This window comes from Lepidochelys kempii, chromosome 8, assembly GCF_965140265.1.
Source record: "Lepidochelys kempii isolate rLepKem1 chromosome 8, rLepKem1.hap2, whole genome shotgun sequence".
NCBI classification, from domain to species: Eukaryota; Metazoa; Chordata; order Testudines; family Cheloniidae; genus Lepidochelys; species Lepidochelys kempii.
The window spans coordinates 97719933-97741300 of NC_133263.1; the positions used below are offsets into that span (position 1 = coordinate 97719933).

The 21368-nt window shown below is 43.6% G+C and overlaps 1 protein-coding gene across 6 annotated transcripts in view; it reads left to right on the forward strand.

Moving 5' to 3' along the window:
• The first annotated feature begins 660 nt into the window (after positions 1-660).
• RAB3B (RAB3B, member RAS oncogene family) overlaps positions 661-21368 on the forward strand; it is a 133693-nt gene continuing 112985 nt past the window's right edge. Inside the window, exons 1-3 of one of the 6 annotated variants that reach the window (XM_073357743.1) lie at positions 662-1034; positions 2137-2316; positions 7873-7951. In XM_073357743.1, the coding sequence (XP_073213844.1) occupies positions 2297-2316; positions 7873-7951 (99 nt within the window). In that variant the 5' untranslated portion in view covers positions 662-1034; positions 2137-2296. Of the gene's footprint in view, positions 1035-1296; positions 1597-2136; positions 2317-7872; positions 7952-19749; positions 19806-21368 lie in introns of those variants that run through there. The other 5 variants (XM_073357744.1, XM_073357745.1, XM_073357746.1 and 2 more) reach the window with 5 other exon arrangements.

A 21368-nucleotide genomic window follows, 5' to 3' on the forward strand; every position in this document is an offset into this window, starting at 1 on the left:
AGCGGGGTGTACCCGGGGTGGGTGCGCGCGCACAGGTGTAGCGGGGTGCACCCGGGGTGGGTGCGCGCGCACAGGTGTAGCGGGGTGTACCCGGGGGGTGGGTGCGCGCGCACAGGTGTAGCGGGGTGTACCCGGGGGGTGGGTGCGCGCGCACAGGTGTAGCGGGGTGTACCCGGGGGTGGGTGCGCGCACCGGTGTAGCGGGGTGTACCCGGGGTGGGTGCGCGTGCACAGGTGTAGCGGGGTGTACCCGGGGTGGGTGCGCGCGCACAGGTGTAGCGGGGTGCACCCGGGGTGGGTGCGCGCGCACAGGTGTAGCGGGGTGTACCCGGGGGGTGGGTGCGCGCGCACAGGTGTAGCGGGGTGTACCCGGGGTGGGTGCGCGCGCACAGGTGTAGCGGGGTGTACCCGGGGGTGGGTGCGCGCGCACAGGTGTAGCGGGGTGTACCCGGGGGTGGGTGCGCGCACCGGTGTAGCGGGGTGTACCCGGGGTGGGTGCGCGTGCACAGGTGTAGCGGGGTGTACCCGGGGTGGGTGCGCGCGCACAGGTGTAGCGGGGTGCACCCGGGGTGGGTGCGCGCGCACAGGTGTAGCGGGGTGTACCCGGGGTGGGTGCGCGCGCACAGGTGTAGCGGGGTGCACCCGGGGTGGGTGCGCGCGCACAGGTGCGGCTGAGCGCAGAGTCTGGCCCTGCCCCTGCCCGTACCTGCGGGCTGCGCCCGGGTCCCCGCGCTGGGTTTCCCGCAGCAGCGCAGCTGGCGGCTCCGCGCGGGGGACCCAGCAGCAGCGCCCCCCCCCGTGAGCTGCCGCCCAGCGGGGAGGGCAGGCGGCTGCAGCCGCCTCCAGCGCCCCTAGCTCCGCCCTCAGGGCCGTCCCAGGTGGTCCGGCTCTCGGCCTGGGCAGGAGCCGCCGGGAGCCTCTGCTCAGCTCAGCTTCACGCAGCGCCGGGGAGCCCTGCACGGCGCTGGCTGGTGCCTCCGCCCCGCCGGGTCGCTGTGCTCCTGCCCCCTCTGAGGCTGCACCCCTGCGCCCAAGGTAAGAGCGATCGCGGCTGGCCGGGCTGCTCCAACTTTCCCCGGGTCCTCCGAAGCTGGGGGCGCCGGAGAATCCCATCCGCTCCTCTGGGCGCAGAGCTGGGGCGAGGCTGGAACCCTCCCGGCAGCTCCCAGCCCCTCCAGGCAGCCTGGCATGGTCAGCGGGCTCGGGCATGGCCTGGAGGTGCTGGGTGTATTTCAAACCTGGGGCACCGGCCCCTGCGAAACGACGAGACGCTTCCAAAGCTGCCACCGCCCCGCAGCAGGACTGCGGAGTGCGAAGCCCCCCGGGGCTCTCTGCTGCAGGAGGCGCTGGGACCCTGGAGAACTGAAGCCAACGCGCTGTTTGCTGCCACTGACCCCTTTTCTGAACCGAATGGCTAAAAATCCCCAGTGACTCCTGGCAGCCGCTGTGTGTATTCGAACAGAGCTGAAAAGAAGAGTGTGATTTAACTTCCAGAGTTCTGAAAGGAGGTTATGTAGCCTCCTCCTGCCTCCTCGCTCTCTCTGCCTCGGGACAATTTTTAATTTAACGCGGACCCTGTGTATTTCCCGTTCTTCAGGTACTATTATTATTTGTCTGGTAGTGTCCACACTGTACTTAGTTGCTTTCCTACAGAAAAGCAATCACTGTATTAGACGTATATGGAGACTGCCCCATTCCTATAAAAGAAGGCTTTATCTTGATACGGTGAAAATGTACTACTAATAATGCAGATAACAAATACTAGAGTGTAGACTTTGAGCAGGATTAAGAGTAAAGTCTGAGTTATTTTATCAAAAGGAAAAGCAGTTTAGAAACCCGCTATATGGTGCCAGGTTTTGGGATTGTGCAGCGTTACTCTGTGTGTGTGTGTTTGTTTGAGAGAGAGAGATCCACCATTTGGGGCTAAATGAAGGATGAATTAAAGAAGTGTCTGCTCTAACTCTGACTTTCCTTGCTTACTTGCCTTCTACTGTAAACCTGATTTCCCCCCATTTTAAAATTAATTTGCTTCATTTTGAAACAGTTATAAAGAGAGAATGGGGAAAGGAAGGAGTGAAAGGAAATCCAAGGGTACCAATGTCACTACCTTGTGCTTCTGTTTTAACCCATGCTATAGAGATGTTGTGATGTGTATGGAGAAGCACTGAGATTTGGTACACCTGGATGATGCCCCTGTTATCAATCCCAATGTGCTATGGTGCTGATTGAAAGTAGGTTCGAGAAGGATTAACACCATACATTGTGTCAATGACACATCCTTTGGGCTGAGAATTTCTATGCCAAGTTTAAAACCCAGGTGAGCATTTTTGAAGTTATAAATCGTAAACAAAGGGGTAGTCTGGGAATAATGTAACACAATACAATGTACTGAATTAAAAATAAAAAAAATATATAATTCTTTAAAGAATCCTTAGAGTCATGGTGACTGATGAATTGGAATAAATACAGCTAGGATGACTTGCAAATTTTTTTTACAGATATTGCTTGATCAGTTCTATATTTAAAATTAATCTTTAGATTTAGTCCTGTAGTCCTTACTGCAAGCAAAATTTCTATTGAAGTCAGAGGAAATTTTGCCTGATTAGGGACTGTGGGATTGGACTATTTATAATATTCTGTAATACTTATAGTATTAAGGGGGAAATCTCAAAAGTGATGTAGAAAAAATAGTGTATTTATATTCCAAAATGGAAAAAATTGTATTCCGAAATGGAAAAAAGAGTGAAGGCTGAAATAATATACTTCAAAAAATTCCAAATATTGGAAAGTCAGGAAACAAATAGTTAAGAGCTCACTTAACTGCTTTCCCATTGCTGTGTAATCGTTCAGCAATTTCTGTCATGCCACATGATTTTCACTCTTGTCCAATCTTAACGTCCCCCCTAAAATTTTCAAAAAATGCAGAAGTGAAAAACATCAAACTACTAAGAGATGTAAAATCATTTTTCCTGTTTGAGAGGAATAGACTTTCTCTCACTGTTGCACTAATAGGATTATTATTATTCGCTACAAAACATATGTATGTACACCATTACACAATACAGTTAAAAATAAAAACTTGTAAACTCTCTGTATCTGCACATTAATCTGCAACAGCATGTAATCAGCAGACTGTATAAAACAAAACAGATCAATCATTCCAATTCTGTTCATAAAAATACTCTTCTATTCTGCCAACCATTTGATCAAAAAAATGTATGGCACTCTGCCATGGCTAAATGCACTCTGGAACTATATTCCTTTCAAAATCTTTGCATTTAATATACATACATAAAAATCAGCAGTAGGCATCCAGCAACATTTTTGCGTTACTGAGCCAAACAAGGGAAGAAAGTTACGCTTGGATGGATGATGGAAAGCATGGAGGATGATAAAGTGAAGAAGAATTTATAGATAGTAGGGAAGAGTATGGATCTCTTTAACTGTTCATTTCCAGACAACTGAGTTTGAAAACTGGGTTTACAATGGGAAGCAACTTCAGCTTTAACTATGGGGTGGCTACTGAAGCTTCACTTCATGATCTACCGGCCTACACAAATGAACTGAGAAACTACCAGTTTTCTTGTGCAGCTGCCATTTCACCCGGTCCAGCTAATCACCTGTATTGGAGACATGCAACAAATCAAATGCAATCAAATGCAACAAATCAAAATGCAACAAAGCCGCTATTTTTCAAGTTTTTTCACCCATGTATACCACCATCATGTTATCATGTCATGTCTGATGCCAATATTATTTCCTGTAGGATCAAAGGCAATGTCACACTAAAATTAGAACAAATCTTCTAGTTCTCTTCTGGATAAAATTAACAAATAAGGCCCAGTTCTGCAAGGTACTGAGCACCTTTTGGGAGGGCAACATAGTCTCAAATCCACTGAATTTCATAAGAGTGGAGGAGGCTCAGCCCCCTTGGCTCAGAGGCCTGATCCTGCATCCAAAAATTCAATGGGAGTTTTGCCACTGGATTCCAATGGCGCAAGATCAGACCTATATACCTCTATGTGCAGGAAATTAAACAAGCCTTTCTCCTCTTTATAGTTATTGAGGCTCATTACCATGTAAGGTGCAGTATATGTATTTACCCTGACCTTGGAGTAATCGCTGTCTTTAAGAGGCTTTTATACTAGGGCAATTTATAATAATGATTTAAAGCAGATTAATGTAATTGTCAGGTAATCCAATTTTATAATCAAGTTTGTCTTGTAATTTTGACAAAGCTGTACTGCACTCTTTGCTTGAAAACGTATTAGTACTAAATTGTGATGAACTGATGCCACATGGTGCTTTAGTTCTTAGTAACACAGCCATAGTTCCTCCTCCTGCTTCCAAGGCATACCTTCTTTCAGGCATCACAGTCCTTGTAGAATACTGTCTGTTAATATGCAGTGTACTCAGTAGCAAGGCAATTGCCATTTTAGGTGGGATTTCATAACATTCAGGTCAATTGATTGTTCATGTTGTGAAGTAGGCTGTTGTGTTGTGATTGTCCATCAGATTTTCTTTAAATAGTTCAGGCTTAGAAATTATGGTATTAAATATTTTGGGACATTTCTCAACATTAGTCAGTAAAAGCCGGTATTAAACGATAACCCTGCCCTTTAAAAAAAAAATGTATACTGTGGCCAGAGTCCCAGGGTACTCAATGCATGTTTTCAAAAGCTTGTTCAATTCACTGTAATTGAGTTGAGTCATCATCGCCCAGTGTCAGGAAATATTTGATCTTTTGTATCAAGCAGTGAGACTTATTCATCCCCTATATTTGGGGGGTATTATATTATATATTTGGGGACTAATCGAGTATGGGAGGTGTCAGGATTCCTGGACTTCTATTCTCATCCTGTCATTGGCTTGCTGTATGATTTTCAACAAGACCTATAATTTCTCTGTGCCCAAGTTTTCCAGTCTGTATAAAAGGGGAGTATAATTTTATTGTCCTTGCATGTTTGTGATTGGTGTGTTTAGTGCTGATCAGTCCATAGAGTAAGACTCATCTCAGAAGACAAAACTAATTAACAGTTCACCTCAAAAGCAGTAGGTTAGCATGTCATGGAGATGCAGAGTGGTGCAGGAGATTAATGTAGTTCTTGTTTTTAGCATTTAATACATCATAGGATGGGACTCTTGAAATACGTGCCTTTTGCTCAAGAGTAGCATTTTCAAAAGTCCTCTCAAGTCCCATTGGCCTTTGTGAAAAGTTTAACTCCATGCCTTCTAGAAGAAGTAGTATTTTAAGAGGATTCTCGTTCACTATATACACTGAACATCTGTCCATACCCTTGAGTACAAACTGTTCAGTGTTAGAAACAGCCATTCTTCTAGACTGTTTCACCCAAGATAATTCCCTGTCAGAAGGGCCAATGATAGTGCACGGGGTCAGTATTTAATACTGTTTCTTTGCACCACTTAGTGATAGGACATATTGTACAGTTTAAAAGCCTTTCAGGCTATGCTACAGGTCAGTTCAATGATGAAGATCTCAGATTGTAGCGCAAGATGTTGGAACCCTTGCTGTGTTAGTTAGAGAAGAGATACATTCCGCAAAAGTCCTGAGGGATGATCCTACAAGCCAACCTTTCATAATCAGATGGCCAAAAGTATATATGTTGTAACCCCATGATAATTCCAAATGTAAAAAAATAATCCCCCATTAGTCCATTCTTTGCAATTTTTGGGTTTTGTCTCTGCTTGTCTATTCACCATACTACTTCTTGAAACACACTTCTGAATGACTTTTTTTACACGTTGTGTGATTTCTGTTGTCATCGCTGATGGAAAATGTGGTTAGCACATGTGACTGTATCAGACTGGGATAATGCAGCAAAAATATATAATTTCTCAAATTATACCCTACTAAAGAAAAGTTATTGCTCTTCCAAATATACAAAGGATTCTTACAAAGGGATATTTGTGAAACTAACTCAAATACACCTTAGATTATAATAATATAATAAAATAATCTATTCAACAGCTGGATATTGCACCATGCAAACAAGTAAAATTCAACTCCAGGTATGATTTCTACCTTTGACATGTCTGACAACAAGGCATGACAACAACAACATGACACCAACGGCTGAGGCCAGGAGATGTCACACTAATGTAGCTCCAGTCTAGATCCCCACCCCTGGGAAATTGCTGGGTAGGGAGCAGTCTACCCTTTAAAGACACCCTCCACCCAAGGCTGGATTAAGGCCTAGGCATTATAAACCCATGCCTAAGGCTTCAGTCACATGATGAGGTCAGAATCCCAGTTTTCAGTGGTTTTTTCAACTGAAAGTTTCGAGACCTCATGATTGTGAAGAAAAACCCTCAAATGTGACCTGAGTGTAACTAAGCAGTGTGAACTATCCTGTGCATCGGAATGGAGTATTAATCCTATGACCCACTGTGTTGGGAGGTACTGCCAATAGGGCTCTGGGTTAAACGTCTGTTGTAACGCAACTCTTTTATCTCAAAAGTCAGTGTGAGAATTCTCGGGGATATAATACGTAGCGCTCATATAGCACTTCATCCCTGGAAATCAAAGCCCTTCACAACAGATCCTAGATTGGAACTTTTGAAAATTAGTCAGTGATTTAACAAACCCCTCCTAGCTCTGAAGAGCACCGCCCAGGGCCAAAACCAAAGCTGGAGGGCTTCAGTCCTGCGCGGCAGGGCTCAGGTTGCAGGCCCCCTGCCTGGGGTTGAAGCCCTTGAGCTTCAGCTTTGGTCCCCTTGCCCAGAGTGGTGGGGCTTGAGCTTTGCCTCCTCTCCTGCCCTCCCCTCCTATCTGAGGTCGTGAAGTAATTTTTGTTGTCAGAAGGAGGTCGCGGTGCAATGAAGTTTGAGAACTCCTGAAGTAAAACCAGGTAGTGGCAGTACCAGCCCCTCTGCCCGCTTCAGTTAAACACTTTAAAAAAAGAAATGGTAAATGTAGTTTAATACAGATTAACGTGAAATAATTCATCCAGAAACAAGGATTTGTACTAACACACATTTTCTAAATGCGGCTACTGTCCAGCACATGGGTCATGATAAAGATTTGGGAGCCTCTGTGGGCAAACTGGAACAAATTCAGACCAGGAATAAGTAGGTGCAAATTCATTACATTTTACATCAGGTCTGAATTTGCCCCCATGTTAAAAGTTTTCCTACTGCACAGGTACAGTATAAAGTCAAACAAGATATTAGGGGGATGGTGTCTTTCCCTTTACTCCTGCGGAGTTGCATCAGAGATAAATTTGGCCTCTAGGTTTAATTAGAAGTGAGAGAGGGCCAAATTCTGGTCACTACCACTAGTGTAAATCTGTAACAATTGACTTCAAGGTATTATTTTATATTTAGACCTTCTGTAAGTGGAGTAACAACTACTTTTGCCAAGTCCTACTACATTTGGTCCTCGTAGCAGGGTAACGGATTAGAATTTGACCCAGATAATGTACAAAACCAAAGTTAAATATATATGGATGTGTTTCAAGGTGTTTTTTTCTTCTTGGTTCAATTTGTTTCACTGCCTGTCTGCAAGAAACATACCACAATTCCCCTTACAGATGTCAAGAACTTACCTGGAGGGTCAGATTTTTGGTTATACAACCTAGACCGTGTCCGTCTAATCATGTTATGAACTGGTATCCCTAAATAGATATTAACTGAATATCTATATGAGAGTCTATAATTCAGCCTTTGGTCCTGTTTTATTTAAAATAAATGGAAAATTTTCCATTAACTTCAATGAGACCAGGTTCAGGCCCACATACAGAAATGTTTTCCTAGTATAACTTGTCCATTTATTGCAGTTGATCTATTCTTATATAATATTTTCTTTATCTATCTTTATCATATACATTGTAATCCTTTTGCTTCTACATCACAGGTTCAACAGTGTGACCAATCTTGATTCATACACTCACAGCAAAGCCTCCATCTGTCTCATGGATTATAGATCTAAATTGGTAACTATCATTTGCTTGCAGTAATTATTACCAATTATGTTAACAATTCATATGTTTTCTGCTTTTGCTAAGTTTCCCTTAAAGTACTATATCATTTGCAAAAATTTGCTTCAGGTTATGGTATTCTTTTTTATCATGAACTTTATTCTTTAGGTTACATACCTGGGCTGTAAAAATCCATTTTTGATTGAAACTTGCCATTCAGGATCTGACCAGGATTGAGCTTTATTCCTGAGAATGAGTAATTTAAAGAAAGATTATTTTTCAGTTGCTCCAGTGCCTAAGACTCAAATTTATATAACTGAAAAATGATTTAAATGTGAGGGGTGTTTAAAATAAATTACCTAGTCCATAACATGGATGAATTTTTGGATGATTTTTGGGAAAAAAGTAGACATATTTCACTTTTGAAATGTGATTACAGTACTTGTGATTAACATTTTCTCATGGATTTTTACTAGATTTGTAAGTCCCAGGAAAAGGAAGGAATCTCTTGGGTTATATAGTCCATTTCCGCCCCCCCCCCCCAATTGCTTGACTACAAAATAATTTTAATAACTTCCTTGTAGCTCCAGTAGCTTCTTGTATAGTCTTGTCTTGAATATCTCCAGAGAGGTCAGAAATGCAGCCTCCCTTGACAGTTTGATCCATTGTCTACTTGAACTTAGAGGTGTGGGTTTTTTCCTAGCATTCAGTTTTCCTGCTTTAGTTTAAATGATTCTGCTTTGACAGTTGACAATAACCCTTCCTTTCCCCATCATTATTTACAGATACCCAGAAGTCAAAATGGTAGGACTCTACTCATCCCCATGTCCCTTCCCTTGATAGCTGCTGCTAACTCTTTCTCCTTCCCATCATGGCTCCCCGTCCCTGGTGACAGATATATTTCTTTCCCCCTCTTCTCTGTTGGCTCACTTTGAGCCTTAGCCTTAGCCTAGGAGTAATTGGACAAAAGTATATATAAAGAAAGGAAACTTAGGCTGGAATAAAACAGGAACAGCTGCCTAACAGTGACAGCTCTATTAGGCTGCAGAAAGTTTCTCAAGAAGAGGGGTGGAGGCTCAACTGTTTAGAACATGTAAAACTAGGCTGGACAAAGCACTCGAGAAAATACTGTTGTAAAATCTTTGCGCAGCCTCAAGGGATGTATAAAATGCCCTAATATATGTCTCTCATCGCTACCTTTTGAAATCTTAGCCAGAATAAAAATGCAAATCATCTGGGTGATAAAAGGTGAAGCAGTTAACTATGTTGACATTTAATTTGTCATTATGGTTCAGAGTCAATATCCCATAGAGATATGGGGGCAATTCACACCTCTCAGACCCATTGTTTCTCATTATCTGTTTGCACATTTAGAAGAACATCATTCTGTCAAAAGAAGAAAAGGAGTACTTGTGGCACCTTAGAGACTAACCAATTTATTTGAGCATGAGCTTTCGTGAGCTACAGCTCACTTCATCGGATGCATACCGTGGAAACTGCAGCAGACTTTATATACACACAGAGAATATGAAACAATACCTCCTCCCACCCCACTGTCCTGCTGGTAATAGCTTATCTAAAGTGATCATCAAGATGGGCCATTTCCAGCACAAATCCAGGTTTTCTCACGCCCCCACCCCCATACACACACAAACTCACTCTCCTGCTGGTTACCAGCAGGACAGTGGGGTGGGAGGAGGTATTGTTTCATATTCTCTGTGTGTATATAAAGTCTGCTGTAGTTTCCACGGTATGCATCCGATGAAGTGAGCTGTAGCTCACGAAAGCTCATGCTCAAATAAATTGGTTAGTCTCTAAGGTGCCACAAGTACTCCTTTTCTTTTTGCGAATACAGACTAACACGGCTGTTACTCTGAAACCTATCATTCTGTCAGTTTTTATTCAGACCACCTTTCCACCCTACAAATGTTTTTTTAAACACAGTCTTATATTATTATTTGGAAACTAATAGATCCTCCAGAGCAGTACACTAGTAGAATTCCATATAGCTCATACTCACATTAACCCATGTAAATAATTTAACCACAGGGTCCCCCCCCCAAAAAAAGTTGGCTTTTCTCTGTATAGGGGATATTCTAAGCCAGGCATTAGATTGGGTGGGCATGTGAGATGCACAATACTGGCATTTTCCTGGTGCCCCAGTCAGCTTCTGCATTGCTTTTTGCTGTCTCATACTTGCTTTAGACAGCAATAAGAACAGGAGTACTTGTGGCACCTTAGAGACTAACAAATTTATGAGAGCATAAGCTTTCATGGGCTACAGCCCACTTCATCGAATGCATAGAATGGAACATATAGTAAGAAGATATAGATATATATATACACACACACACAGAGAAGGTGGAAGTTGCCATGCAAACTGTAAGAGGCTAATTAATTAAGATGAGCTATTATCAGCAGTAGAAAAAAAACTTTTGTAGTGATAATCAAGATGGCCCATTTAGACAGTTGACAAGAAGGTGTGAGGATACTTAGCATAGGGAAAAAGAACAGGAGTACTTGTGGCACCTTAGAGACTAACCAATTTATTAGAGCATAAGCTTTCGTGAGCTACAGCTCACTTCTTCAGATGCATATCGTGGAAACTGCAGCAGGCTTTATATATACACAGAGAATATGAAACAATACCTATTCCCACCCCACTGTCCTGCTGGTAATAGCTTATCTAAAGTGATTTCCAGCACAAATCCAGGTTTTCTCACCCTCCACCCCCCCACACAAATTCACTCTCCTGCTGGTGATAGCCCATCCAAAGTGACAACTCTTTACACAATGTGCATGACAATCAAGCTGGGCTATTTCCTGCATAAATCCAGGTTCTCACATCCCCCCACCCCCATACACACACAAACTCACTCTCCTGCTGGTAATAGCTCATCCAAACTGACCACTCTTCAAGTTAAAATCCAAGTTAAACCAGAACATCTGGGGGGGGGGTAGGAAAAAACAAGAGGAAACAGGCTACCTAATAGCCCAGCTTGATTGTCATGCACATTGTGTAAAGAGTTGTCACTTTGGATGGGCTATCACCAGCAGGAGAGTGAATTTGTGTGGGGGGGTGGAGGGTGAGAAAACCTGGATTTGTGCTGGAAATCACTTTAGATAAGCTATTACCAGCAGGACAGTGGGGTGGGAATAGGTATTGTTTCATATTCTCTGTGTATATATAAAGCCTGCTGCAGTTTCCACGATATGCATCTGAGGAAGTGAGCTGTAGCTCACGAAAGCTTATGCTCTAATAAATTGGTTAGTCTCTAAGGTGCCACAAGTCCTCCTTTTCTTTTTGCGAATACAGACTAACACGGCTGTTACTCTGAAACTTAGCATAGGGAAATAGATTCAATATGTGTAATGACCCAGCCACTCCCAGTCTCTATTCAAACCCAAGTTAATGGTATCTAGTTTGCATATTAATCAAGCTCAGCAGTTTCTCGTTGGAGTCTGTTTTTGAAGCTTTTCTGTTACAAAATTGCCATCCTTAAATCTTTTACTGAGTGGCCAGAGAGGTTGAAGTGTTCTCCTACTGGTTTTTTGAATGTTATGATTCCTGATGTCAGATTCTTTTGCATAGAGACTGTCCGGTTTGGCCAATGTACATTAGACAGCAATAGATGTTCTGAAATAAACAAAAAAATTGCTTTTTTGTTTATGTTCAGTACAACATTAATCCACATTATGAAAAGGTAGTAAATATCTATCTATGCTACAGAACATGAGTTCAGAGCTATTGCTTTATTGGGTATGTATGTATGTGTAATATATAATGACTTCATGAGGGACTAAATAATTTGGGAATTGAGATATAGAATCTTTGATTTGTATCTTGATAGTTCAAATCTAATCTGAGTCAATAGTAACTGAAAGTTGTTACTATCTGATGGTGTGATGGCTGCCATCTTGGTGGACACTAGGGGTTGAACCAGGGACCTCTAGAGCTAAACACATAAGCCTTTACAGATTGACCTGAAGAGCCAGCCTTTGTAGCTGGGCAGTAGCAGACTTGCATACACTGTGGATCTGGTGCAGAGCAGGACACACAACACACACTGAGCCTGACCAGTAGTGGGCTTAATGGCTCTGTGATCTATGTGAAATGTATATGGCTGTTTCAGTCCAATTCCCAATGAACGGACATCCATGCTGGGAAAAACAACACTACAGTTGACATTGTTGCTGGCACTCTCAGTGGAGATGGCAAGAACTGAATAGATGATAGAGACAAAATTACACTCTCACCCTAGAGAGGATTAATGCACATTGATAGGGGAGAGGTGAGGAAGCTGTCACTGCCACTAGATTTTCTGAACTTCTGATGGAGAAGATAGAGGATTTAATTCCCCAGAGATTTCCATTTGCAACTTTTCACTAGCACTAAATTCACCTGGACATTATTAGTATGAACCACTATGGCAATTCCTACTCGCTTACTGGGAATCAGGGCACTTGGCACTACATATGTTCCCTTAATGCCAGCTTCCATCCTAGTTGGGATTGAATATAATTTGTGCTGCAGCTGTCTGACGTGCTTTGTTATTGCAGATTCCCCTGTTGTTGTGCTTGGAAGAAGTTACTATGGCTTCCCACACCAATTAATTGTACACAGCTTTTCATTTGACTGATCATTCTGGGCATGGCTCAGAATGTCTGAGTATTTTATTCACAGGAGGAATAACACTGAGTGATTGTGGGCATTATACTAAAAATATCATGGCTCCACAACACAGTATCACACAGACACACCATAAGGAGTAATCTTCACAATAACATGGGCAGATCATATCTTGAGAATCTTCCCATTGCTAATGCATTTTTCTAAAATAGGCTATCTATGCTAATAATGCTTTTACCTGAACAGAAGTGGCTGGTTTGGGCGAACAGACCACACCTCTTGATTTCTTTATACGATATCTTTGATGGCATATGACTTTCAACAACTTTGCTTCTCAGGCACAATGAAAATTACTACAAGGGTAAAGCTCATCTGTGTGGGAGACATTTCTCAGGGGCTGCTCCTTGACTGTGGAACAAACTGGCAAAGGAACTAAGGTTCAAGACAACCTTCACCACCTTCCACTGCAAGTTGAAGGCGCATTCCTTCGACCTTGCCTTGTCTAAATGTGAAGCTCTGTGTGTGTGCGCGTGCACGTGCATGTAATTAAACGTTTATGTGAGAAGATCAGGTGTGTTTATGGAAAAATAGCCAGAATGCCCAGGGATTTTATAAAAGTGTTTCCTTTGAAAGGGCCATGGTGCAAAATGTAGCCCTCTGGTCAGTATGTATGCCCAATCCGCAAAGGATGTGGATTTGTTGCAGCCTCCAGCCATAGAGCTTGGATCTTTAGCTCAGCCTGTACAGACTCATGCGTTTCCCTGGTATCAGCCAAGAGGTGGCCATCACACAAGGATGGACCAGATAGTGGACACCACTTACTTGCCATGTAACCAGGGTCAAGTCCTCTAACCTCTCTGTACTCCTGTGGTTCACTCATAAATGGAAGAAGGTATAACACTTACCTTCCTCACATGGTATTCTGAGGCTTAATATTTATATTAACTCTAAGATTCACAGCTGAAAAATCATAGAATCATAGAATATCAGGGTTGGAAGGGACCTCAGGAGCTCATCTAATCCAACCCCCTGCTCAAAGCAGGACCAATCCCCAATTTTTGCCCCATATCCCTAAGTGGCCCCCTCAAGGATTGAACTCACAACCCTGGGTTTAGCAGGCCAAAGCTCAAACCACTGAGGTTCAGTACAAGCCTTTGTTTACCAAGTTTACTACTCATTAGTCATGAGAATTATGGACTAAATCCTGCAGTCCTAAACCAAATCATATTGAAGTAAATAGACAGATATCCTTATGAATCCTTATAAATCAGATGGTTAGAGTCTGTTTTCATTTACACATGTTTTGAAGTGTCAGAGTTACTCCAGGTGTCCACCAACTGGGGTAAAATGAGATTAAAATGTAGTCCATTGTTTCTACAGGTTTCATTATGAGCTTTGCTTTTTTAGGATTTAATCTCTTACCTGTTTCAAATATTAAGTTATGAGATCAGATGCATTTTTTTAAATTGCAAAAATTATTTAAATCTGAGTTCTTAAGTAGCAATTTAAAAAAAATTCTTGTTTCAGATTCTCTTCTGCCATGCTTTGAGCCAAACATGGTTTTAGTTAAAAAAAAAAAAATCAGATGGAGTCAATTCTGAATATGGATTATATCTTTATCTGATTTTACAATTTAGAAAATAGCATATTTAATGGCACTGTAAAGGGAAGGAAGATGTGACATTTGGAATCATCCTAGAGAAAAGTGTGTAAGGTTTCTCTCAGAAGGGGAGTAAATGTTTCCTCAATTAATTCTGCTGTCTGTTTCTGATATTCGTGGTCTGACAGATGGTATTGCATAGGAGCACTTTGGGAAAGTAGACCAAGCTGGTGCATCTACGTGTGTTCTCCTATGGTAGCTGTCTGCAGTTCATACTTCTCATTGCTTCTGCCTTCTACAATAAAAGTGAAATTCCCCCTTGTGCTAAGGGCCAGCATGAGGCCTACACACCAGCTAGGCTGCACTTAAGTGCCAGTCTGGTTTACAGTTTACTTCTTCAGGGAAACATGATAGTTGAAGCAAACAGGCACAGGCTTTGCAAAAGGGATTTCTAAAAACAATTAGATAGCAGAAGGGATATACGTATCTATGTAAAAAGCAATAAAACACCTCATCACAAGATGGCTGGCCCCTTTGAGGGAAGATGGAGTCAGCCTCACAATTAATGAGATTCTTCCGGGCCTGAAGAGATGAAACTGAGGAGGGTCAGGTAATAGCTTAGTGCAGTAATCCTCAAACTTTTCACATTGTGCCCCCACCCTTCCACCCCTTCGGGAGCCGTGGTCAAGAGCTGGGGCTGGAAGTGGGGCCATGGCTCCTGGGGGAGGGGAGGGAGGAGGGGGCTTGTCAAGGTTCCTTCCCCACTCTGAACTCTAGAGTACAGATGTGGGGACTTGCATGAAAGACCCCCTAAGCTTATTCTTACCAGCTTAGGTTAAACGCTGCCACCACCAAAGTGTCTAACAATAATAACATGGGAAGTGCCCACTTGGAAATGTCTCCCTCCCCCAAAATCCCCCCAAGCATTACACCCCCTTTCCTGGGGAAGGCTTGATAAAAATCCTCACCAATTTGCATAGGTGAACACAGACCCAAATCCTTGGATCTTAAGAACAATGAAGAGCAATCAAGTTCTTAAAAGAAGAATTTTAATTAAAGAAAAAGTAAAAGAATCACCTCTGTAAAATCAGGATGGTAAATACCTTACAGGGTAATCAGAATCAAAACATAGAGAATCCCTCTAGGCAAAACCTTAAGTTACAAAAAGGTACAAAAACAGGAATATACATTCCATTCAGCACAGCTTATTTTATCAGCCATTTAAACAAAACAGAATCTAATGCATATCTAACTAGATTGCTTACTGCCTTTTTACAGGAGTTCTAAACTGCATTCCTGCTCTGGTCCTGGCAAAAGCATCACACAGACAGAGAGAACACTTTGTTTTTCCCCCCTCTAACTTTGAAAGTATCTTGTCTCCTCATTGGTCATTTTGGTCAGGTGCCAGCGAGGTTATCTTAGCTTCTTAATACTTTGCAGGTGAAAGGGATTTTCCTCTGACTAGGAGGGATTTAAAGGTGTTTACTCTTCCCTTTATATTTATGACAGGGCTGGAGCTGCAGCCAGCCAGGAGCTAGGGGCCAAGACCAGAGCTGCAGATCTCGGGCTGACATTAGAGCTGTGGCTGGATTGGGGATGGCAGCCGGGGCTGTGACTGGGTGCAGATCCGCAGCTAGGCTGGGAGCCAGGGGCTAAGTCCAAGGATGCAGGTGGGGGCAGGGCTGGGGCAGAGTGGGGCTGGGTAGTGCTTCCTCCCTACTTCCTGTGGGGGCTGGCCCAGACCCTGCTGTGCCCCCTGGAACATTCCTCTGTGACCCCTTGGGGGGCATGTCCCACACTTTGGGGATCACTGGCTTAATGGACACCCAGGCCTTATAAAAGGGCTGAGAGAGCTCCAATTAGGGTGACTGGACAGCAAGTATAAAAAATCAGGACAGGGGGTGGGGGGAAATAGACACTATATAAGAAAGTGGTGGGGGGAGGAATAGCTCAGTGGTTTGAGCATTGGCCTGCTGAACTGAGGGTTGTGAGTTCAATCCTTGAGGGGGCCATTTAGGGCCATCTGGGGCAAAAACTGGGGATTGGTCCTGCTTTGAGCAGGGGGTTGGACTCGATGACCTCCTGAGGTCCCTTCCAACCCTGATACTCTATGAAAAAGACCCCCAAAATCAGGACTGTCCCTATAAAATCTGGACATCTAGTCACCCTAGCTCTATTCACACCCTATTTGAGGAGTGAAACCACAGAGAGTGGGTAGGTTCCTATGGAAGGCCTTGAGCCAGCGTCTGCAGGAGGCCAGGTACTCCAGGGGAACCAGCTTTGGGGCCCAGTGCTCTATACCAGAGCCAGGAAGGACACAAGGAACAGAGTCCAGGAAGGACTGAGAGTGGTACTGTAGGGGAACCAGTCTGGGGGATGACTGCTCTGTCCCAGAGCCAGAAAGACTCTCAAATGTAGCCCAGAAAGTGACTGGGAACAGGGCCCAGAAGGCAGACTGAAGAGAAGCCCCAAAGAGCAGAAAAACCTTTTTGTTTGCTGCGACTTCTTAGTTGGACTTTTGTAAAAAAGGGGTTAAGTTTTGTTTGTGACTTGGCCAGAGGTCTAAACCACATCTCCAGCACGGACTGGTGTGTGGAGAACTGAGGGAGCACCGGGAGTGCCACAGTTGGCCAGCAGTGGTGGTTATGTTGCAGCCACACTCTGACACTCATAGACCATAGCCTGCCTGAGATTCCTCACCACTCCTGAGTGTTCTTTGGGGTTTGGGAAACCTTGGCACAACAACAAATGGGTATAAACTGGCTATGAAGCAATTTAGGCTGGCAATTAGAAACCTTCTTCTAACCACTAGAGGAGTGAGGTTCTGGAACAGCCTTCCAATAGGGCAAACAACCTATCTAGTTTTAAGATGGAGTTTGATAAGTTTCTGGATGGGATTAGAGGGCAGGATTCCCTGCAATATCTGGAGACTGGACTTCATGATCCAGAAGGCCTCTTTCAGTCCTATATCCTCTGTTCCTATGATTTAATCAAAGTCTTCTAAAGGCAATGTTTCTCGATGACCGGTCCTTGGATAGGTGCCAGTCCCTGAGATCTCCCTGACACAGTTTTGGAAGACCGCAAGCTGGTCACTAGTATCAAAGAGGTTGAGAAACATTACTCCGAGGTGGTAGGATTCTCTTCCGCCCCCTTCCCCCTGGTAGCTCTTGGCTTCTTCTCTGGACCATGGAGTACCGTCTCTTTGACTCTTTCAGTCAGTGTTTACAGTGATCTGAAAAGAGTGGGGAGTCTTTAATCATCCCCACATCTGCAAGTCCCCCTGTCCAAGAATTTAACCTGCCCATCACCCCCAAATCAATCCTGTCCCCCCATCAATTTGGCTCTCATTTGCCTCAGCCTCACTTCTACTGCTCCTGGGGTTCTATGTCTCCTCTCCAAGGCCTGATGGAACTGGAGCAGAGTGCCCTCTGCCCCTTTCCAGGCCAGGTATTGCAGGGAGGGAGAGGGGAGAAGTTGTCCCATGGTTCACATTGTATGGGAGAGGGAGCAGAGCTGACAGGAGCCGCTAGGCTCTTTCTTCTCTCTCCTCCTCTCCTCTCATGTGAGAATGGTATCAGATTCTCACATGGGGGCTGGAGAGATTAAGAGCGAGTGCTGTCTGCTTCCTGCGGGACCCCTAATTGGTGGCGGCTCCTCTCCAGGAGGTGTTAAAGTAGCAATCAGAGGGGAGTTCCCGCCCCCCAAGGTAGAGCTAAAAATGTACACTCCCTCAGTGACCCAGCTTGCTATTCAGACATTTCATTTTGCTACCCCTGAAACCGATTGTGACCAGGTCCATTTTAAGCACTGCTTCCAGTCAGTGTCCTTCTGCTCTCTAAAATGGCCAGGGACAATACCTTCCTCTTACAACATTCAGACAGTCCCCTCTGTCAGGTGACCCCCTTGTCATCCTCAAATACCAGCCTTCTTCCTCCGCCCCCAGTCAGATGATCATTGCCTGGTTAGCGGGTCACCTGAGTGCGCTGGTTTTTCTGAGTGCTAGCTAGCTCATTGACATAGGGTGCCTCCATTTGAAGAGAAAACCATCAAAGTTTAATGACCCTGCCCCCAATAAATATAGAGAGTACGTAATATCAAACAGAACATGTAAGTTGCACAAAGATAGCTTTCCCAAACTGTCACGGGGGGCAAAAGTTTAAGCAAGAAAGTTGAACTTGAAAGAGTTTTTGAAACTTTGTGACCCCCCCCAACACTGCTGTGACTTTTAACTCCTCTTATGATTGCTGTGGTTCAGCTAACGGATCTTGAGTCCAGCAAAATCTCTGTACAACCCATCTAGAGTTGCTCTTCTGTGAAAACAGCAGAATGTACTTTCCAAGAATCACTCACTTTTTATTTTTTAAGGTGTGCTTCAATTGAAAGCTATACTGGCCAGTCACATTCTGTAATTGCTTTTTTAACAGAGATTTGAAAGTAGCATTTGTAGCTGTTTGCCCTTTTGATTATAACAATCTGTGGATCCAGGGATAGCAGCAGTACTTCATTTTAAAAACCATGTTGGATTTGGTGAATGGATTCCACAAAGGTGAAACCTGACAGAAGAGATTGATTCAGATTTAATCAGTGGGTCACCTGTCAGTTGAAGTCAAACTATAATTCTAGAAATGACCAGGCTTTAAGTGATGATGGTGATGAATCTGGTATGCCAAGTGCGTATGGGTAAATAAATAAAAGATATTACCTCACCCACCTTGTCTTTCTCTGAGTGAATATGAAATGAAGAAAATGATCTCCTGCCCATCAGCACATGTTCCCATTAGCACTGGTGGTGATAATGTGTATCAAGAAGAGTAGGTACTTTTAAATGTGAAGCCTCTGACTTTCTTCCATCGTGGGGATAAGTACACAGTGATTAAGACAGAAAAATTGGTGCATCTTCTTTGGTGTATAATAAATGACCAGATTTCCAATATCAGAAATTGGGGCGCTGTGTGTGTGTGTGTGAGTGAGCAGCTAGTTAGAACCTTTGATTTAAAATTCCGACTCGGATCCAAAAGTCATGAACAAAAGAATATTTTCCCGTTTGAGAAGAAAATTCATACTGTGTCTTGTTGGTGAGTTTGCAAAGGATCTTGGCCTCATTTAATATTAAAATAAAAATATATATAATGTGACAGAATCTCAGCCTCTCCTAGGGTAATTGTGCAGAAGTTTTTGCTGCATGCAGCGATATAACTAAGTGTTTAACTGTTGCTTTAGGTGCTCTTGAATAAACTGTACTCAATGTATAGTCTGTAAAACAGGTAGGCCTTGTAGTCCAGATTGCATTAGTTTAACTAAAGATTTGATTTTAAACTAATGTAATTAAACTGATGCAAACCCTTTCATGGACACTTACTTTGGTTTATACTAGGTTTATTTTGGTCTTGCATTTTGCTTAATTCCATAAGAAATTGATATAATCCTGGTTTAATTGGATGGGTTTGTTTAATTGGTTTTAAATGGATTTTAGTAAAACTGGTGGAATTCTATATGTAGATGAGGTCAAGTACCTTAGATCAAGTACTGGATAGGATTCCTCTGCTCCATAGCGCTCAACCTACCTGGGCCCAAATGTGGGTAGCAGTGTGTGACAAAGTTCCAAAAGAGCGGGAACACAACATTCTTCAAGCAGGAAGGTAAGATGCCATGGGATTCACTCCATGAGAGTAAACAGTCCTTTCTATCACTTCAGTGCAATGGTTCTTTATTTATGGTGTCAATAACTTTCCACAATAAATGGGAGGGGACACCAAAGGTGAATAGAAAGTAGGGCATTGTGGGACTAAAGGGAGTGACTTTTCTCTTGAAATGTGGGATGTTTGAAAGAGAGGCCCTGACTCTAGTCCAGCCACTGGGATTAAAGGGATTTAAGGAATCCAGGTTACAGGGGTAACTGGATTAAATTTAATGCTCTGTAATATACAGGAGGTCAGAACAGATATTTAATGGCCCCTTCTGGCCTTAAACTCCCTGTACCAGTCTTGGTTCCTCGCCTTGCCTCCGGCTGATAGGCAGCAGGCTACAATGACTTTTAGGGGAGTTGTGAGTCTTGAGGGTAGGGAGAGTTTAGTGCACTACGCCTAGCTCCTTTCACTGCCTCCTTTACCTGGCAGCAGGTTCCCTCTAGTGGTGGATAAGCAACAACAGGCTTCCTCATCCTGGGAGTAATAGAAGGGGAAGGCAGCATGATAGTGACCACTGTGGCAGTTTAAAAAAACCGAATGCTCCCTCCCTGGGGATCTGACTCCCAAAGACAATTTGTGCTCTGTACTATATGCTCAGGAATACAATGGGATAGAATAACTTTCTGGGATGAGTGGGGAGTTCTGTCTGTAGGGCCATCCAGTCCTTGACCTCTCTGACCCTGCCAGCAAGAAGAGGGATGTTAGAAGATGGCTGCCTCCACTCAGACTGTCTCATTTCACATAAACCACTGAACAGTCATCAACTGCCAGTCACTGTTGCCCCAGGCTAGATTTGAACCAGTGGTCTAGAAATGAAATACTCCACGTATCTGTCACAGGGCAAACTACTCCAGGCCCTCTTGCCTCTCCTCTCAGTGACACACACACAGTCCATAAATGAAAATGTTCCCCTACCAGGCTACACACAGCAGGGACATATACAACTTTTTTTCTTCAGGAGGTGGTGGCTGTAATAGCTGTTGAACATTGCTTTAATGGGTAGTTTTGCACCACGACTACATTTGTCCACTTTTGATAAAGTGAGACAAACAAACTTCTGTTCCAAAGTCACTGTTTCCTTTATTGATGCAATCCCTAAATTTGTGGAAAGGCTAAAGCCTGGCCCACATCCCCAGCTGTCTACATGAACAGCGATGAAAAGATAAACAGAAACCTCTTTTCTGACTGAGTCCCACAGTCTCCTTCTCTAGTCAGAGCATCCCCTGCCTGTTTTTTCCCGCCTTATGCAGTGTTGTTGTACCTGTATTGGTCCCAGGAGACCTGAAGAAGAGCTCTGCGTAAGCTCGAAAGCTTGTCACTCTCACCAGCAGAAGCTGGTCCAGTAGAAGGGATTATCTTTCCCACCTTGTGTCTCTTTTCCTGCCTTGTAAGTTAAAGCAATGAGCTATGGTTGCGTGATGAGTTCCAGCTACCTTGACTTTTCAGATAATTTAACCTTTTTCTGCATGGTCACTAAATCCTACCAAGGAGCACAGGAGAGGGAGGGAGTTTTAA